Source organism: Apodemus sylvaticus, chromosome 2, assembly GCF_947179515.1.
Source record: "Apodemus sylvaticus chromosome 2, mApoSyl1.1, whole genome shotgun sequence".
NCBI classification, from domain to species: Eukaryota; Metazoa; Chordata; class Mammalia; order Rodentia; family Muridae; genus Apodemus; species Apodemus sylvaticus.
Window position 1 is genome coordinate 100,888,310 of NC_067473.1, and position 20,663 is coordinate 100,908,972.

A 20,663-nucleotide genomic window follows, 5' to 3' on the forward strand; every position below is an offset into this window, starting at 1 on the left:
GTTCATGTTTTAGAAGAGTGGTTAATGATTTATCTAATACATCTAGGCAGACTTAAAGATTCAGAAATGGACAGGGTAGAATTCTTCAGCATCCACCTCAGTTCCTGCCTCCCCTCACAGTCTGGAGTGAGATGCTTGAGTTACTAAACACTGGCAATGCATGGTAGTTCACGTTTATAAGTTTGACTTTGGTTGAAATCAAGTGGAAAATTGTCCAATCCCTGTTGCACACATACTGAGAAAGGAGCACTCACTTGCCATTGTTGAATATGACAGTGCAGTTTGGCCAACAGTCATGGTTCACCAGGCCCAGGTTCGGGAAGATGCCCACGCCCACTGCCTGTAGCCCTCTCTGGTCACTGAGAGTGAAGCCATTGCAGTTGATCTACACAGAGGACAAGAGAAAAGATTCGGTCAACAGACATAGATCCGGTAAAGAATATCACCCTAGATGTTGAAAGAGTTTGAAAACTAGAAGGCCCCAGGATTCTGGGAAAGGAACAGGTCGGGAGGTAGGACAGGATGGTAACACAGAAGGGAACAATAGAGGTGGAGAGAGAATCAGAATATATTATATACCTGTGTAATTGGCAAATAGAAAAACTGATCAATATTTTAAAAGAGAGATTCCATTTCATCCTGAAGACGTGTTTTCTGTGTGACTCCAAATGGCGCAAGAGATGCACTCCTAGTGCCATATCTGAGTATCAGGAGTCGTTTTTAGTATCCATCTTGGTTTATCTCTCCATGTTCTGATGTGTGTGGTGTGTGTGTGTGTGTGTTGTGTACATGTGTTCATGTACTCGAGCTAGGAGAGGTGGCATACACCTGGGTCCTAGCACTCAGGAGGTGGATATAGTAAATTTGGGAATTCAAGGCCAGCCTGGCCTACATAGCAAGACACCACCACAAACAAACAAACAAACAAACAAACAAATAAATAGAAAAATGAAGAGAGAAAATATGGTGGGATAAAATGGCATCATTTTAAGTTTCTGTCTCTTCTATGCTTTTGGCCTTCTCTCCTGAATCTGTCCCTGAGTCTGCTTCTGGAAGCTTCTTAGCTGGACAATACCCAGAGTCACCATGGTCTCTCCATTATGAGAAATCATACTGGAAGATTCTAGGTTTATTTTACTGGGCTCATTTAGGAGTCTGACTCCGGGTTCAGAACCAGAAGGGGTGGTAAGCATCCCTGCTACCTGGGAAGCAAGAGGCACTTCATATCTCTGGCTGCCTGGGCTAGAGGCCATTGCCATGACAACAGAAAATATCTTCCAGGGAAGCTGGGGCCTCCTTCCATCTGAAAAACATTATGTTCCCGAAGGGGGAGAAGGGAAGGAGGGAGGAGACAGACAGGAGGGCAGAGCAGGAGGCTGGGGGTGGGGGGAGGAAAGGCCATACCACGCCAAAGATGTGCGAGATGTACTGCATGCTGAACTGCTGGCTCTGTGGCGGCCAGTACTGCAAGAACGTGTCCACGTCTACTCGGAGTTCCTTCTGCTCCTCCTCCCCGAAGTGTTCCACGTGGTTCTGCAAGTCATCCACTGACACCAGGCAGCCCTCTGTGAGCCCAGTGCCCTCTCTCTCCACTCGCCACATGATGCGGGCTGCCAGCCTGGGAGGAGAGGGGAAGACAGCATCAGGGAGGCCTAGACACTCGCCATTCATTCATTCGTTCGTTCAACCAGGACCAGTGCCTACTGCATGCTAGGCACAGTGTTGGAGACAGACTTCTATCAAGATGCTTCCTGCACTATGGAAGATTTCAGTCAACAAGGTCATTTTAAAGTAGTGCTGAGTGCTAGGCAGAAAATAAAATAGAGCAGCATGAAAGAGACTGGGGAGTGGAAGCCATGGTCATCAGGGCAGTGTGAACCAGGACATACATCTGTGCAGGAACAGGAGGACAGAAGCCATGGTCATCAGGGCAGTGTGAACCAGGACATACATCTGAGCAGGAACAGGAGGACAGAAGCCATGGTCATCAGGGCAGTGTGAACCAGGACATACATCTGAGCAGGAACAGGAGGACAGAAGCCATGGTCATCAAGGCAGTGTGAACCAGGACATACATCTGAGCAGGAACAGGAAGACAGAAGCCATGGTCATCAGGGAGGTGTGAACCAGGACATACATCTGAGCAGGAACAGGAGGACAGAAGCCATGGTCATCAGGGTGGGGTGAACCAGGACATACATCTGAGCAGGAACAGGAAGACAGAAGCCATGGTCATCAGGACAGTGTGAACCAGGACATACATCTGAGCAGGAACAGGACAGAAGCCATGGTCATCAGGACAGTGTGAACCAGAACATACATCTGAGCAGGAACAGGACAGAAGCCATGGTCATCAGGGCGGGGGTGAATCAGGCATACATCTGAGCAGGAACCGGAAGACAGAGGATCTGGCTCTGGGGCGGTGAAGAAAGAGCAGACATGCTATCCTGGAACCCAAAGCAGACAGAGCAAGAAAGCCCAGGTGACTGCAGCATAGAGGAAAGGGTTTAGAGATGAAGGTAGCCGGACAGACAGACAGGAGCCAAATCTCATGGGGTCTGGGACACAGAGACAAGATTTGGGTCTTGGGCATAAGGGAAGCAAGGCAGAACAGGATAGGAGGGGATCCTGATGACCTTTGAGTCTGAAATTGAGGGGCGCACTTCACCCCAAGGGCTTCCTTGTTAACTGTTAGGTGGTTTGTTGCCACAAAATGAATTCTGTGTCCCAGAGATGCTTGGTGTCACACCTGATGCCTGAGAATTGGTGGTCCAGGCAGACCTGCTCCTACAGGGAGAGATGTCTCCTCTTGCTTGACACAGCCCAGGCCTTATTTCTTTCTGTTGGGGTCAGTTATTCTTAGAGATGTGCCCTTCTAGGCTCTTCAGGTACCTGGGATCAAAAGGTCTCCTCCACACAGAGCCCAGGGCAGCATGGGGGAAGGTATGGTTCAGGACAAGGTGTGGAAAGATCAGTAGCTTTCCTGGGAATATGGTCCCAAGGAAAGAGAGGACAGTGGGTGACAGATTTAAAGTCAGTCACACATTGGTCCGAGGGAGATGTCCCGAGGAAAGAAGTTAGGAGATTTATTGTGGGTCAACTCAGACTCCAGTAGACAGGGAGCCTGGCGAGGCTGATGGAGCCTGAGCCTATATATAGATTCCTAACGTTCCCAGGAGATGAGGATTTCGTTCTTGACTGTCACACCCTGTAAGTCCTGCAATTGCTTGCTATTGTCACCATCCTCACCCACTTCGCTTCCGAGTCAGTCTGGCTTCCTACAGGCCTGCCCACATCCCGGCACCAACACCTTCCAGAAGGAGCCCTCGACAGGAACTCTCATACTAGGCCCCGAGGCTCTCAGCGACGGTCCCAGGTAGAGGTCTGCGTCCTCAGCGCACGCCACTTGCGTGGACTTCAAGAAGGACCATTGTAAAGTGAGCTCCGTGACTTAGAAAATCTCCTCTTAGAAGAGACACAGCTGTTAACTGCAGCACGTCCTGTCAGAGCTGCACTTTTACTCTGTTCACCAGAGAAAACAGAAACTACTTTTTCACAATGTGTGCTTTACTGAGGAGCTCTGTGGCGTCCAATGGACCTCTCTAGGAGCGCCCGTGGACTCGGTGGCAGAGACACCCAGTGTCGCTCTCAGGCCTAAAGGAGAGAGCGGAATAAAGGACCTGAGACGTTGGCACTCAGCCTGGCATCCCGAGGCCTGGGAATGCAGGCACCTCGGCCATCCCACTCGGAAATCCCAAGTCCCGTCATGGGAAGCAGCTCTGACCTGATGTTCTCGTTGGGCGCCTTCCCGTATCGCTTGATGGCCGAGCACTCGTTCTTGTGGTTCAGCCAGGCTTCCTTCTGGCACGTGCGGTCGCAGTAATGGGCGAACTTGCACTGCCCGCAGCGATGGAGCTTCTCCTGCCTCTTGAAGCAGGTGTGGCACACGAAGTTAATGAGGCTGAAATGCAGACAGGGAAAGATGAAGATGAGCGGAGCTGGGGCTGGGGGATGGTTCAAATCAAATATCGCTCTTGCAGAGGAGCCAGGTTTGGCTCCAGCACTTATGCCGGTGGCCCATTACTACCCCTAATGCCAGCTCCAGAGAATCGACGCCTCTGGCCTTAGAGACCACCTACTCTCATGCTCACACACATCGATGCATAATTAAAAAGAAAAATATAATTTTTTTTAAAACAAAACAAATCAAAACAACCCTGAGATTTCTCTTCACACCAGTCAGAATGACTAAGGTTAAAAACTCAGGAGACAGCAGGTGTTGGCGAGGATGTGGAGAAAGAGGAACACTCCTCCACTGCTGGTGGAGCTGTAAGATGGTACAACCACTCTGGAAATCAGTCTGGCGGTTCCTCAGAAAACTGGACATGACACTTCCGGAGGACCCTGCTATACCTCTCCTGGGCATATACCCAAAGGATTCCCCGGCATGCAATAAAGAAACATGCTCACTATGTTCATAGTAGCCTTAGCCAGAATCTGGAAAGAACCCAGATGTCCCTAAATGGAGGAATGGATACAGAAAATGTGGTATATCTACACAGTGGAATACTACTCAGCAATTAAAAACAATGAATTCATGAATTTTTTAGGCAAATGGTTGGAACTGGAAAATATCATCCTAAGCGAGGCAACCCAATCACAAAAGAATACACATGGAATGCAATCTCTGATAAGTGGATATTAATTAGCCCAGAAGCTCTGAATACTGAAGACACAATTATCATATCAAATGACTCCCATGAAGAAGGAAGAAGAGGGCCCTGATCCTGGAAAGGGTTGATCCAGCATTGTAGGGGAGTACCAGGACAGAGAAAAGGGAGGGGAAAAGATAGGAGAATGGATGGAGAGAAGAGGACTTATGGGACATATGGGTAGGGGGGAACTGGGAAAGGGGAAAGCATTTGGAATGTAAGCAAAGAATATGAAACTAAATATATATATATATCATGCAGGTGCAAAAAAAAAAAGAGAAGGGGTGCCTTTGCCCATATTTTGTTGCAAATAACACATTACCACAAACTAGGTAATCCAGAGAGACAGAGGCAAAGAGAGACAGAGAGAGAGAGGCAGAGACAGAGAGACAGGGGCAGAGACAGACAGACAGATGGACGGACGGACAGATGGACGGACAGAGGAAGGGGGCAGGGCCTGGCTGGCTAGCACACCTCCATTCCCAACCCTCAGAAGGCAAGGGGTGGGTAGGTATAGAGTTTGAAGCCAGCCTTAACAACAAAAGGGATAAAGAAGACAGATTTACATCATCAGATTTTTTAATTCTTATTTTGGCTGACTACTTAGTATTTAACTTTGGAAAAAAAGGAAGTTGAATTCACATAAGTGACTTTATCCAGGATCACAAAATTAGACCACACAGTCGCTATGGCTTGACTGCTCACTCCAAAGCCATGTAACCCATTTACTCTGTTGTTTTTCTTTTTTTTTTATGTTTCATTTTTTTTTATTCGATATATTTTTATTTACATTTCAAATGATTTCCCCGTTTCAGGCCCCCACTCTCTGAAAGTCACATAAGCCCCCTTCCCTCCCCCTGTTCTCCCATCCACCCCTTCCCACTTCCCTGTTCTGGTTTTGCCCTGTACTGCTACACTGAGTCTTTCCAGAACCAGGGGCCACTCCTCCGTTCTTCTTGTACCTCATTGGATGTGTGGATTATGTTTTGGGTATTCCAATTTTTTAGGCTAATATCTACTTATTAGTGTGTGCATACCATGATTGATATTTTGAAACTGGGTATGATGTTCTCCAACTCCATCCATTTGTCTAAGAATTTCATGAATTCATTGTTTCTAATGGCTGAATAGTGTTCGATTGTGTAGATATACCACATTTTTTTGCATCCATTCTTCTGTTGAGAGATACCTGGGTTCTTTCCAGCTTCTGGCTATTATAAATAGGGCTACTATGAACATAGTGGAGCATGTATCCTTATTACATGCTGGGGAATCCTCTGGGTATATGCCCAGGAGTGGTATAGCAGGATCCTCTGGAAGTGAGGTGCCCAGTTTTCTGAGGAACCGCCAGACTGATTTCCAGAGTGGTTGTACCAGTTTGCAACCCCACCAGCAGTGGAGGAGTGTTCTTCTTTCTCCACATCCTCGCCAACACCTGCTGTCTCTTGAGTTTTCAGCCTTAGCCATTCTGACTGGTGTGAGGTGAAATCTCAGGGTTGTTTTGATTTGCATTTCCCTAATGACTAATGAAGTTGAGTATTTTTTTAAGATGCTTCTCGCCATCCGAAGTTCTTGAGGTGAAAATCCTTTGTTTAGCTCTGTACCCCATTTTTTAGATAACTGGCTGCTAACGTCTTCCCCAGCTCCTTGCTTCTGAGAGACCAGTAGAGCAGCAAAGGCCTACCATCACATTCTTTCTGTTTAGTCACCAGTGCTTACCCTACTGGTTGATTCCCCTCAAGAGAAATGGCCTCACATCAGGGCCAGCCTCCAATCCATTTACATACTAGATATTTACAAAAAAAAATGTGATGTAGGGGATGGCAGGCTTCAAGATAAAGGAGGCCGGGTGTCTATCCTCAAAAAAAAAAAAGAAGACAGATTTACTTTAGTTCACAATTGAAAGTGTCTGCTAAAGAACTAATTCCACCCAGAAGAGGCCTTTAGAACGAGACCTTGATTGTGAAAAGCTAGAGTCTAAAGTTGAAAATGATAAAGACCACATTCTGCGCCAGGACTGGGACCCAGCTCCCCCTTCTGCAGTAATGTGCCCTTTCCATGTGCCCTGCCATGGTTTGGGTACAGTCTAAAAGTTTCCCCATGGTTAAACGCATGAGCTGCAATTCCCAATTAGAAGTAGTAAGAGAGCAAAAACAATGTGACTATGTGTTTTGAGTGGGGCTACGCTCCCATGCACTCACTGGGACTGGGCTTGTAGCTTAGAGGTGCAAGCTCAGCACAGGCAAGGTCTGGGGTTCAAACCCAATCACAACAACAACAGCAACAACAACAGCAACAACAACAGCCCAAACAGAGCTGCAGAGATGGCTCAGTGGATAAAGGTGTTTGCTGCTAAACTTAACAACATGTGTTCAATCTTCAGGACTCTCAGGGTAGAAGACAAGAAAAGGACTCTTGCAAACTGTCTTCTGACCTTCCTATTTGTCACACACACACACACACATACATACACACACAGATACACACACACACACACACATACATACACACACAGATACATGCACACACACACACACACACACACACACACACACACACACACACATATGCTTCCTTGATTATACACAAAAAGTATTTAAAATGCCCTCAGATAGTCAGTTTTAAGAGAAGAAAGGCTTCCAAGGAAGGCTTTAACTCGGGGCTGTGGAGCAGCAGTCTGTGGGGAGTCTGCCCCTTACTTTCAGGCCTGTGTCAGGATAGTAAATCCTAACAGGAGTGCAGGGCAGAGGAAGCCAGCTGCTCACCAGCTGGGAAGCAAATAGAGAAAGAGCTGTGGCCAGGGTCCTGAAACCCCTCCACCAGTGCACTTCCCAGTGATTTCATTGCCTTCCATCAAGCCCCACCTCCTGAAGAATCCACTACTCCCAGTAGCACCACAGGCTGGAACCAAGCAGAATTCTGCTGTGCTCCCAAGGCTTGTGTTCGTCTCACGAAGCATCCAATCTACCTCTACACTGTCAGAATGGCAGGCTCTGACAAATAATTCATTAAGACAGCCAGCATACCTCACATCCAGAAGGTGCTTCAGGACACTCAGTTATCTAACTGGAAGTTCACGTTTCTTCTAGCTGCTTTCAGTGTAGCATTCCAAATGGCCAAGGTCATTTTGAGCTGTCTAGTCAGCTTTTATAAAAGATGTGTCCTAAGTGTGGTGTCATCCAAAGTCTGAGAGCCTGACTTAGTTTGGGCAAAAGGGTACATACACTGTGGGACACACTGTGACACACGGCAGCTTCCACAGTAAGTTGTTTTGGTTTTTGTTTTTTTGTTTTGTTTTGTTTTTGTTTTCTGATTTTGGGTTTTGTTGTTGGGGTTGCAAGGGCAGAGAATGGACATGGAGGTATTATGAGATAAGGGGGATTGGGGGAATGATTTGAAATTTACAAGAATTAATAAAAAATGTAAATTAAAAAAAGATTTATTTAATATACAGTGTTCTGTATGCATGTATGCTTGCACACCAGAAGAAGACACCAGATCCCATTATAAATGGTTATGAGCCACCATGAGGTTGCTGGAAATTGAACTCAGGACCTCTGGAAGAGCAGCCAGTGGTCTTAATCTCTGAGTCATCTCTCTAGCCCTAAGATATTTTTTACTTTTTTCTTTCTTTTTTTTTGTTTTTTGTTTTTTGTTTTGTTTTGTTTTGTTTTGTTTTGTTTTGTTTTGTTTCAAGACAGGGTTTCTCTGTATAACCCTGGCTGTCCTGGAACTCACTCTATATAGACCAGGCTGACCTCAAACTCAGAATTCCACCTGCATCTGCCTCCCAAGTGCTGGGATTAAAGGCATGTGCCACCACTGCCTGGCAAGAATTTTTTTTTAATTAAAAATGGTTGCCGGGCAGTGGTGGTGCACACCTGTAATCCCAGCACTCTGGGAGGCAGAGGCAGGCGGATTTCTGAGTTTCAGGCCAGCCTGGTCTACAGAGTGAGTTCCAGGACAGCCAGGGCTACACAGAGAAACCCTGTCTCAAAAATTAAAAAATTAAAAATTAAAAAAAAAGGTTGACTTTCAGTTAGTTTTGTTATTTTTGTTACTTGTTTTGTTTAACTTTTTAAGAGATTATGTGTTTATGTGTACTTCTGTGAGGCTATGTGCACTAGAATTCAGATGCCACGCATGACATCAGATCAGTTGGAGCATACATTGCATGATATGGGTCCTAGAAACTGAACTTGGGTCCTCAGCAAAAGTAGTTCACATTCTTAACTGCTGGGCCGTCTTTCCACGACATGTTTTGTTTTTTGACAGGGTCTCCTATAGCCCAGGCTAGCCTCCAACTCACTATATAGGTGACTTCAAATTTCTGATCCTCCTGTTTCAGCTGCTAAGTGCTTTTTACTTCTGTGCTAAAGTTCCTTTGTTGCCTGTACCAAGGATGAACCAGATGCCCTGCCCGGTCCTGCACTTCTCTGGTCCACACAACCTGTGGCTGACTGAGACAAGGGAACTCAAATGTGAACCGCCAAATAGTCCCTCTGAACTCAAAATATGGCTTAAATTCTATTCCATAATTTTTCTTGGGCTTAGAGCCATGTATAAAGATAAAATATGGGACTGGAGAGATGGGTCAGTGGTTAAGAGTGCATGCTGCTCTTGCAGACGACCTGAGTTCAGTTCCCAGCACCCACCTTGAGGGGCTCACAACCACCTGTAACTCCAACTGCGGGTGACCTAATGCCCTCTTCTGGCCTCCACAGACACCTGCACACCCAAGACAGAGAGAGATGGGAGAGGGAGAGAGATAGAGAGAGACAGACAGAGAGAGACTGTGAGTGTTAAAATAGAATATAAAACAAATCAGCGAGCACTACAGGCTCCCTTCTGACTTGGGTCTCCTTGGAAGAGCAGCCTTGTTTTCAAGAGCAGCCTTGTCTCCACCTCAGCTGGGACCCTGGGACTGGCATACAGGACAACGTAGAATGGTACCTCTCAGCTTGCACAGACTCACATATCCTCAGAGGTCTTGTTTAAAATTCAGAATCTAATTCCAGATCTGGCTGGAGCTCAGGACTTCATCTTTCTTATCCCTGAAGACACTTGGCAAGAAGGTAAAGAGGAAAACAAACAAACAAAAAGTCAATCCTGTTCCTTCTGGTTAGGGCATGCCGAGAAATGCTAAGTAAACAGGAAGGGGAAGTTAAGACAGACATAAAGACCGACAGAGGGATGGAAGGAAAGGAAAGGAAGAAAGAAAGGAAAGGAAAAGGGAAGAAGGAAGGAAGGAAGCAAGCAAGGAAGGAAGGAAGGAAGGAAGGAGGAAGGAAGGAAGCGAGGAAGGAAGGAGGAAGGAAGGCACGGTCCTCTAGTTCCCATCTTTCTGTTCCTGGTAGGAATGTGGCAGGTAAGATGTGAACTCAGTATAAACTGGATTCCACTCCTGATTTCTGTATGCACCACCCTGAGCAAGTTCCCTTTTCTGAGCCTATACTTCTTGATGTGAAAATGCAAATAGAAACAACTATGTCTTGACAGCTTGTATACCTATAACTATTGCTTTCTTTTGTTGAAAACAATGTTTTACACTATATTCTGATCGCATATTTCTCCTTTCCCACCTCCTCTCCCTCCCTGCCACCCAACTTCATGTCCTTTCTTTCCCCCTCTTTAACACACAAAACACCAAACAAACCAAGAAGTTCACAACATAATAATAAATATTATTACTATTAATACCCACAAAAACACAAAATCAGAAACTAAATTTTAAAATTAGACAAACTGGGCTTGGCAAGATGGCTTTTCAAGTCAGATCTTGGTGCTCTCACAGAGGACCCAGGTTCAGTTCCCAGCATCCACATGATGGTTTACAAACATATGTAACTCCAGGTCTATGCAATCCAGTAACCTCTATGACCAATGGAGTCACCAGGCATTTACATCCTGAATCTCACATGCAGATAGATAGATAGATAGACAGATAGATAGATAGATAGATAGATAGATAGATAGATAGATAGATAGATACATACATACATACATACATACATACATGCATACATACATACATGCATGCATACATACATACATACATACATACATACATACATACGTATAATAAAATATGCATTTCCAATTAAGCAAACTAATATGGTGATACCTTGCAATACCAGCACTCAAGAGAATGAGGCAGAAAGATTAAAGTGAATTTGAGGCCAGCTCGATCTGCATAATGAACTTTAGGCCATCTTGAGCTAGAGAAGGACACTTTGTCTCAAAGTGACAAAAGGAATGGTGGCTGAGTTGGCACAGGGCTTGCCTAGCATGAAGAAATCCCACATAAACTGGACATGGTGATGCATGCATATGTTCCCAGCACAGGAGGTCAAGACCAACTTGGGACATAAGAGACTCTGTTTCAGAAAACAAGTAAATCTGTGTCCTGGGATTGATTAAATGCTGTATGAGTGACTTATTCCTGGGTCAGGACCCCAATACTGCATACCCTGGAGACGGTGGTTTGAATGAGAATGTCCCTCTTAGGTTCATATATTTGAGCATTTAGTCCTCGTTTGGAGCTGTCTGGGAAGGATTAGGAGGTGTGGCCTTGTTAAAAGAAGTATGTCACTGGAGGTAGGCTTTGAGTTGTAGGCTGTTGTCACCTGGTTATCTCTCTGCCACCTGGTTATCTCAAGATCTGAGCCCTCAGCTATTGCTCCGGCACCATTCCTGCAGCCTAATGCCATATTCCCTGCTAGAATGTTCATGGATTCTAACCCTCTGAAATCGTAAGCCTGAAATAATCTCTGTATTCTATGAGTTCATTAGTCATGGTGTCATATAATAGCAATAGAAAAGCAACTAAGACACTGGAGATGGTGTCAGAGACCTGTAATCTCAGCACTCGGGAGCTTTGGGGAGGAATATCAGAATTTCAAGGTTGTTCATAGATAGATAGATAGATAGATAGATAGATAGATAGATAGGTAGGTAGTCAATTTTAGGTTGCCCTGGGATATGTTACCTTGACTTAAAACAAACAAAAAAAAATTTAAAACTCAATCACAAGAAAAGATTGAGTCAAAAAGAAGGTTATAAAGAAGTTCTAGGGATGAAGAGATATCTCCACTGTTAAAAGTACCTGCCTCTCTTCCAGGGAACCCCAAGTTAGTTCCCAGCACACACATCAGACAATCCATAACCAGTTGTAATTCTAGCTTTAGGGGATCCAACATCTTCTTGTCTCTGTCACACACGCATGGCATTCTCTCTCTCTCTCTCTCTCTCTCTCTCTCTCTCTCTCTCTCTATCTCTATCTCTCTTTCCCTCCCTCCCCCCCTCTCTCTCTTTTCCTCCCTCTCTCTCTCTTTTCCTCCCTCTCTCTCTCTTTTCCTCCCTCCCTCCCTCTCTCTCCCCTCTCTCTCTTTTCTCTTTCCCTCCCTTCCTCCTCTCTCTCTCTCTTTCCCTCCCTTCCTCCTCTCTCTCTCTCTCTTCCTCTCTCTTCCTCTCTCTCTCTCTCTCTCTCTCTCTCCCAAATAAAAACAGAGATATAGTTCGGTGGTTGAGAGTACTTTTTGCTCTTCCAGAAGATGTGTTTCCTGGCACCCACATCGGGCAGCCTACAACTGCCTGCAACTCCATGTGGCATACATATACATAGATGCAATATATAGGTAGATAGATAGACAGACAGAAAGGCAGACAGACAGACAGACAGACAGGCAGATGGATAGATGGCAGACAGATTTTCCAGCACTCCCATTATCAAGGTGATCCAGAGTTAACTGGACTAACAAGAGCAAAAGTGTAAGGCGGGTGCCATGCCACTTGCCTCTGGGCATGAGCTGCACAGACATACGCCTGCCCTGCCCCGCCCATCCGATGTCCGATGTCTCAAGTTCTGACTCCTCCAGCACCCATGGGAAAGGCAGCGATGGCAAAGGGAGTCAACTGGGGAAGGGGACTGCTATTTGGGAACAAGGACAATTCCCTGACAGAAATACCACCACCCTACCCATTACTTCCCCCAGTGATGGAGAGTATCCAGAAGGCACCAGGTGCCCAAATTCCTGCTGGATTCCAGGAGAAGGGTGCTTACCCCAGCCGGGTCCTGTTCACATGGGGTAGTCATTCACATTTTCACCAAACTTCACCATTCCCAAAGTGATGTTTCTAGCCACTCTTCCTAACTTTTCGTATACTTATTTTATGTGTATGGATGTTTTGCCTGCATGTACACTATGCAGGCACTACATGTGTTTGTGGTGTTCACCGGGGTCAGAATCCCTGGAACTGGAGTTACAGACTGTTGTGAGCCACCGTGTAGATGCCAGGAATTGAACCCAGGACTTCTGGAAGAATAGCAATGTTCTTAACCACTAAGCCACCTCCCCAGCACTACTACTCTCCTTCTAATCTGCTCTTTAGAGTGCCAGTGATCACTGTCCTCACGGGAGTACTGGTCTCATAAGTCTCTGCTTCCAGCCGCTGCTACCAGAATACACAGAAGAAACCTCTTTGCAAAGCCCTGGAATATTCTCTGGCCTGGAGGAAACTCTACAGTCACTCCTCACTCTGCAGCCCTGTTCTGGGTTCTGTCATCTGTTAGAGTCAAGAGGACCAGGTCGGCAGCTGTGTGACAGCTCCTTATGTGGAACTAACAAGACATAACAGATAAATACAGAGACAGGTCTGTAAATGGTAAATGAACAGCCCTGCAAAAATGCTATGGATCCGATAAGGTTGAGCCAATGCTTTTGTGTCTCCAATTTGCTTAAAATTTCAGCCTGGGGGCTAAGGATGTAGCTCAACTGGTAGAATGTTTACCTAGCACGCAGGAAGTCCAGTCTAGGAAAGCAGGTGCCCACCACCATTGCATTAGGAAAGCAGGGCTACAGGCAGGCATGGGACTGGAGCAGCAGCTGAGGGCTCACATTTAGCAACTCGTGTGAACTCCAAATGGAGCACGCCTTGAAGCCGCCTCCAGTAGCATGGCTTCCTCCTATGAGGCCATGCTTCCTAAACTGCCCCAAACACCATCACCAACTGGGGACCAAGTGTTTAAATGTCTAAAAATATGGGAGACATCTCATTTCAGTCATCATAGGGGTCTTAAAGACAAACAAGACAGAGTCTTTGTTTCCCAGTAGACCCCAGGCTGAGCTGGTGCATAAACACTTATATAGATGCAGGTGAATTCAATAAAAATCCAAGAATGGAGACTTTACTCCCACCAGGGTAAGGGGGAGGCGAGGCAACCAGAAAGTCAATCCACCAGACAGGAGAGAGACATTGTTCTAACCCTGGAAAGGTGGGCTGAGTTGGTACTCAGAGAAGGCCAAGGTCTTCTGAGGAGAGGCACTGATAGAAGTGAAAGGCTTGAGGACAGGTGGCATACAGACACATGTAAGAACATGAACACCTAGGACGCACCATTCTGGGACATGATGTCAGAGGATAACCAGACTGCAGGGGCAGGGGAGGCCGCTCTCAGTAGTGCGTCTTTGTCCGGTAAGCCAAGGGCAGAGTCATTGCAGACATTTGCAGAAGGGAACAATGCAGTCAGAGTAGGTGAGCTCCTTTGCAGACCTGGTGCAGAGGTCTGTGGCATCCTTGAGACATTTCTGGGCCCAGGTTTATACTGACTATTATATATAATATATATATCCTAGGCACAAATTAGGCAGTACAGCTTCCTTATTCAAGCTTAAAGACAGTCTGTCTGCCTTGTTTTGTTAGCTTTGCCCTGTTTGTTGAGACAGTCTCCTGTGAAACCCAGGTTGGTCTCAGATGTGTTATCTTCCTGCCTTCACATCTCAAATACTGGAGTTATAGCCGGTATTACCATTCCCAGTCATGTATGTGTGCATGCATGCGTGTGTGTGTGTGTGTGTGTGTGTGTGTGTGTGTGTGTGTGTGTGTGGTGTATGCATGTGTGTCACTGTTGAGGTTTGGTCTTTTACTATGTATTGTAATGCTAAACACTGGGCCCCAAGGCCTGCTTGGCCCACAGGGATGAGAGAATCTGCACATACAATGTGACCTTGCTCCTTAATTTAAAACTATTGGTTAAAAAATATGCCGGCAGCTTATAGCTGGGCAGGATATAGGTAGGAATTTTGGTTCCCAGACTTGGGGTCTGAGGAAAGACCATGAGGAGAGGAGAGGGGGAAGATGGTAGAGAGAGGAGAAGATAGCATGGAGTAAGAATTGTATAAACATGTCCATGAGAGCTGGCAAATTGGCCCAGACAGAAAATGGCGAGTCATATTATGGAGTTATTGGCAGAGAAGTAGAGGATGACACTAAATCAGCCCAGCATTAGTGCTGGTTAAGGCTTATTATAAATATAAAGGTTGTAAGCCTTTTATTTGGTGCCTGAATGATCAAAGGCAGAGTAAAAAAACAACAACAAAGGTTTGCGATTAAGTGTCAATTACAGCATGTCACAAGCAGACAGAGTTCAGCATCCAGTGTCTTCATCTATTGTTCTCCTTACTTTTTGAGCAGGGTTTCTCACTGGACCTGAAACTCGCTGCTTCATATAGACTAGACAGCCGGCAAGCACTTGGGATGCTCCTGTCTCCACTCCCTGCAAGAGCAAAGCACCACCCATCCTTTTACATGGGTGCTGGGGAATCCAACTCAGAACCTCGTACATATGTAGCAAGCATTTAACCCACTGAGCCACCTTCTCAGCCCTATTTTTAACATCACTTTTTATTAAAACACTAACTTCCACAAGCCAGAAGAGCGCCACAAAGCAGTTCAGAAGAACTCACTGACTCATAGGAGTCCCATAAAGTTAGTAAAGATGAGGTCAGCAGCAGTAGGGGCACAAGAGAGATGCAGCCCAGAACAAGTGCCAGGAGCCCGAGGGAAGCTCTCCCCTGCCTTGGGATTCTCCGCACAGCATCCTTAGCAGCAGTAGAGGTTCTCACTGTCTAGATATCCGGAAGAATGGGGAAGGGCGAATGTAGGTCAGAGCAGTTACCGTGGAGGCACTGGTAACGGTTGGCAAAGGACCAAGTCCAACGGAAGGAAGCTCCACCACACACCTCAGCCTCATCATGGGTGTGCTTCAGCAGTCACCGGAACCTGGGAATCTGTGCAACAGAACAGCTCTTGAGATAAAAAGCTGAAGCACAAGAGAAGCGAACCTCACAACAACTCCTAGGAGAACAGAAGAAATGCAAGTGGCAGAGAACAGGAGAGGAAAATCAAAGAAGCAAAAAGAAACAACAAAATTCGAACCTAAGGTGGAGCCTCCATCACAAGGAGAGAAGGAACTATGAGAACACACCAGCAAGAGGACACATCGGCCTGCCTCCGGGGAGCTTCTATTCTTAGTCTCTCTTTAAAAAGTTGTTCCTGCTGGGCAGGGATGGCGCACGCCTTTAATCTCAGAACTTGGGAGGCAGAGGCAGGTGGACTTCTGAGTTTGAGACCAGCCTGGTCTACAGAGTGAGTTCCAGGATAGCCAGGGCTACCCAGAGAAACACTTTCTCAAAAGAACAAACAAACAAACAAACAAACAAACAAAAAGTTCCTGCAAAACACTGATCTGAAATACACCAAGAAAGTTTTAAATGGGTCTGGATAGATGTCTTAACTTCCAGAGGACCAGAGGACCCAGGTTCAATTCCCAGCACTTACATCATTGGGTGGCTCACAATCACCCATAATCACAACTCCAGATATTTAACAGCACCCACTTTGGCCCCTTTGAATGCCCCCTACACAAACATAAAGAAAGAAGTAAATCTTAAAACAAACAAACAAACTTCTGAGAACTAGGAAGCGGCGTTAGAGAACCGTCCTCCTGAAAAATGCCAACATGTGACAAACCTGAAGGCCTCTCTCCCAAAATATGCCTAAAAGAAACTGTTCTTCAGACCCATCCTTTCCAAATGTGCCAGGATATAGATGAACCCAAAGTCTTCTCTTCTAAGACATGTCAAAGCCAGCGGTCCCTAGGCCCTTCTGTCTACAGAATCTAAAGAGGATGCCGCCTTGGAAATGGTCCTTTCCAGATGCAGCCCTCAAATCAGATGTGCTGGAAGACTGTCTCCACAAACACCAGAAAGAGCTGCATGGGGAATCCACTTCTGAACAAGATCTGGGGGCAGCTTAGTGTGGAGCTCTCTTTCTAAAGCCACAAGAGCTGTGTTCTGCAGAAACATATCAAGAAGCAGATGAGTCGGGATATTTTCTCATATGACACATAAAGGAACTGCTGGGACTAATGTCTCCATGCATCAAACAATCTAGGAAGCACCTAACCTGAGACGTGGTCACCCCAAGCCTACCAGGTGATACCGAGCCTGAAGAATAGTCAAGAGACATATGTAAGAAACATGTGGGCCTGAGGACCTCTCTATTGAGACATTTATGGAATTTAGGAATAGGATGTACCTAAAAACTGCCTTCCAGTACAAATCAAGGAAGAGCATGTTCAAGGGTAGGACCCTAAAACACACAGGGAGATGATAATGAAACTGATGCTCCCCCCAAAATGACAGGAAATTAGGCTATAGAGATGCTCAGAAGTTAAAGTGCTTGCTACAGAAGACCCAGGCTTGGTTCCCAGCACCTACATAGTGACTCGCAAAATATCTGTTAACTCCAGTTCCAGGGGATACGATGCCCTCTTCTGATCTTAGTGAGCATTAGGCATGCACACAGTGCACATTCTTATATAAAAGCAAAGTACTCATATAACATAAAATAAAAATAAAATCTTAAAAAAGAAATTACAGAAAAATTGCCAAAGCAGGAAAACCAGAAATGACAGGAAGTCTGCATCATCCTCAGGAAATTTTTTCAGAAAATGATGCCTATGGTTACGATTTAATGATGGATGCTGGCCACGGTGTGCACACATTTGATTCTAGTACTTGGAAGGTGGAGGCAGGCAGATAGCTAGCTCCAGGCCAGCCAGGGCTACACAAAAACAAAACAAAATAACACAAACAAACAAACAAAAACAGTGCTCATCTCTCAGCTACTGCTATATGGTCTGGCAGATTTATAACAATGTTTTCTATGTTTTTTTTCTCAAAACAATATAGAAATATCTATAATTTTATTAATATCTTAATTTGGTCTTCCCCCACCCCGTTTCTAGACCATATCCAAAAGAAAAAACTAACATATTTTTTAGTCTTTAACTCATAAACTGTGTACTGCTACTGCTCTGCTCCAAGCTTGGTATGAGTGTGTGTGTGTGTGTGTGTGTGTGTGTGTGTGTACATGAGCATGCACTCTGCTCACCGTATGGGATATGATGAAAGAAAGGACAAATAAGAAAAGGAGGGAAGCAGCTCAACAGGTGAAGGAACTTGCAACCAACCCAGATGACCTGAGTTCAATCCCCCAGGACCTGAATGGTAAAGGAGAAAATCAACTCCAGAGAGGTATCATCTGAGCTCCACGCCCAAATAGTGTAGCACCTCTGCAAAACACACACACACACACACCACTAAATGAATTTAATTTGAAAGATTAAAAGAAAAATAAAGCTGAACTCAGTACACAGCGTCACATAACCACTGGGCGTGGCAGTGCCTGTCTGTAGCCTCAGCTCTGAGGAGGTGGGGTGGGGTACGCCCCAGGGCTCACTGGCCGGACAGTCAAGGTGCAGTGGTGAGCTCCAGGCTCCTGAGAGACCACTCAGGAAAACTAAGATTGAGAAGGCCTGTGAGATGGCTCCGTGGATAAAGGCACTTGCCAAATGAGCCTGGCAACCTGAACGCTGCCCTCGGAGTCCACAGTAGAGGGAACTAACAGACTCTCAGAAATTACTCCAGGAGTGCCTTCTGTGCATGTATCATGGCTAGGATGCACCCACATTCACACAGAGAGAGACATGGAGACACGCACACACACACACACACACACACACACACACACAATTTAAAAATCCATGCTGCCCATTCTCAAGGTTTTTCCACTGCAGCTCCCACAGAATGAGATGCACACACCCGTATTCACACCTGGATAAGCCTTGTTCTGGAGCTGACACCTTTGTCCCACATTCAAGTCACACCCCTCAGAGAAGCGACCTCATCCTGCCAGATATTCATCATTTCATTCTGGGTTTAAAAGGCGGGGGCTGCTGGCCTGTAGCACCAAGCACTAGGGAGGTGCACGCAGTAGGATCTAGAGGGCCAGGACAGTCTGGGCTACATAGCAAAACCCAGACTCAAAATATTAAACCATAGAGCCACAGACATGACACACACATGCAGTCCCAGCGGTTGGCGTTAGAGGCGGGAAGATCCACTGCTCAAGGTCAGCTTCCACAACACTGAGCTCAAGGCCAGCCTGCGCTCCGAAAGACTCGTCTCCAAAAGCCAGGAATGAAATAACATGTCAGTGATTTTCAAAGTTCTTAGTTTCATCATTAATTAATAAAATTTTGCAATATAGCTCACAACAGTTGTGTGACATGTCCGCATACCTCATCTCTATACCCCAAAATGGCCAAATAAAAGGCATAATTCTACATCTATTACAGCTTGTTCTCAACAAGTTTACATATCAAGGAGAGAAGCTTGAGTAATTCAGCAAACGCTTATTTCATCTTCTGAACTAATTGCTCAAGAATTTCTCTAATCCTGTTATTAAAATTATTTCCATCTGTAATATCGTCTGTCCACCACCACCCACTCACCAGCTGTTAACAGATTAAAAGTCACATGTGTGCTATTGCAAATGGCAGGGCTAATCCGGTCTCTCCCACAGGCTCACATAGAATAAATACATTGACTAAAAGCCCAGATGTCCCCAGTGGGCCTAAGAACGCTCATAATTGGTTTGATTTTCAAAATCACTCTGACTGACACCAACTTCTTTAAAAATACTCAACTGTTTCTCATATTCCCCCTTTTTGCATTTTACCTCCACACAGAAATATGCACAACCCTGGGCACTTTCAGTTCTTAGCCAGAATCGTTTGGAAAATTGTCAAGTGTTCTTTAGAGAATTTAGAAGGGGATTAGGGTAGAGGTCAGTGGTATAGAATTTGCCTAGCATGTGCAGACAGTGCCTAGCACAGGAAAGAAGGGGAATTAAAAAGAAAAATGCAGCAACAGTCCTCACCTCTTAATATATTTTTGTGATTAATTGAATTAACCTAGAATATTTATATAATAGAGTATGGCTGTAGAGGCTTGAAAAGGTCTCTGAAAAATGTCCACGTCTTAGGTCCCAGAACCCAGGAGTGTGTCCAAAGAGACTTTACAGATGTAAGTAAACCCAGTAGTGTGCTCAAAGAGACTTTACAGATGTAAGTAAACCAGTAGTGTGTCCAAAGAGACTTTACAGATGTAAGTAAACCAGTAGTGTGTCCAAAGAGACTTTACAGATGTAAGTAAACCAGTAGTGTGTCCAAAGAGACTTTACAGATGTAAGTAAACCAGTAGTGTGTCCAAAAAGACTTTACAGATGTAAGTAAACCAGTAGTGTGTCCAAAGAGCCTTTACACATGTAAGTAAACCCAGTAGTGTGTCCAAAGAGACTTTACAGATGTAATGTGTTCAAAGAGACTTTACAGATGTAAGTAAAATGAAGAACTGTCAGACTGGAGAGAGCGCATCAGCCCAGAGCATTTGCGACTCTTGCAGAGGGTTGGTCTGGGTTCAGTTCCCAGCACCCACATGACAACTCAGGGCTGCCTGTAACTGCATTCAAGGGGCTCCAACACCCTCTTCTGACCTCCGTGGGCACCAGGCACGCATATGGAAGCCAAACACGCACATAAAACTTAAAAATATAAAAGATGAAGAAATACGTGAGCTGTCTTCCTGTCTAGGGGGAGCCTCTAAAAGCTAGAAAGGGAGAACAAACAGAATCATCACCCTGTTTTAGACTCCTAACCCCAGAAAGTATATAGAATGTGTGCTGTCTTAAGGTTACCTGGGTTATGATAGTGTGTTACAGCAAAAAAAATATTATGATATATTGATTTATTACTGTAAAGACTTT

General features: G+C 45.4%; 1 protein-coding gene across 2 annotated transcripts in view; it reads right to left on the reverse strand.

Moving 5' to 3' along the window:
* The window catches only part of Smyd1 (SET and MYND domain containing 1), a 52,706-nt gene that overhangs the window by 24,418 nt on the left and 7,625 nt on the right, over positions 1-20,663 (reverse strand). For both annotated transcript variants that reach the window (XM_052172576.1, XM_052172575.1), the window contains exons 2-4: positions 3,785-3,961; positions 1,405-1,618; positions 255-385 (exon numbers count right to left, since the gene is read on the reverse strand). In XM_052172576.1, the coding sequence (XP_052028536.1) occupies positions 255-385; positions 1,405-1,618; positions 3,785-3,961 (522 nt within the window). The remainder of the gene's footprint in view (positions 1-254; positions 386-1,404; positions 1,619-3,784; positions 3,962-20,663) is intronic.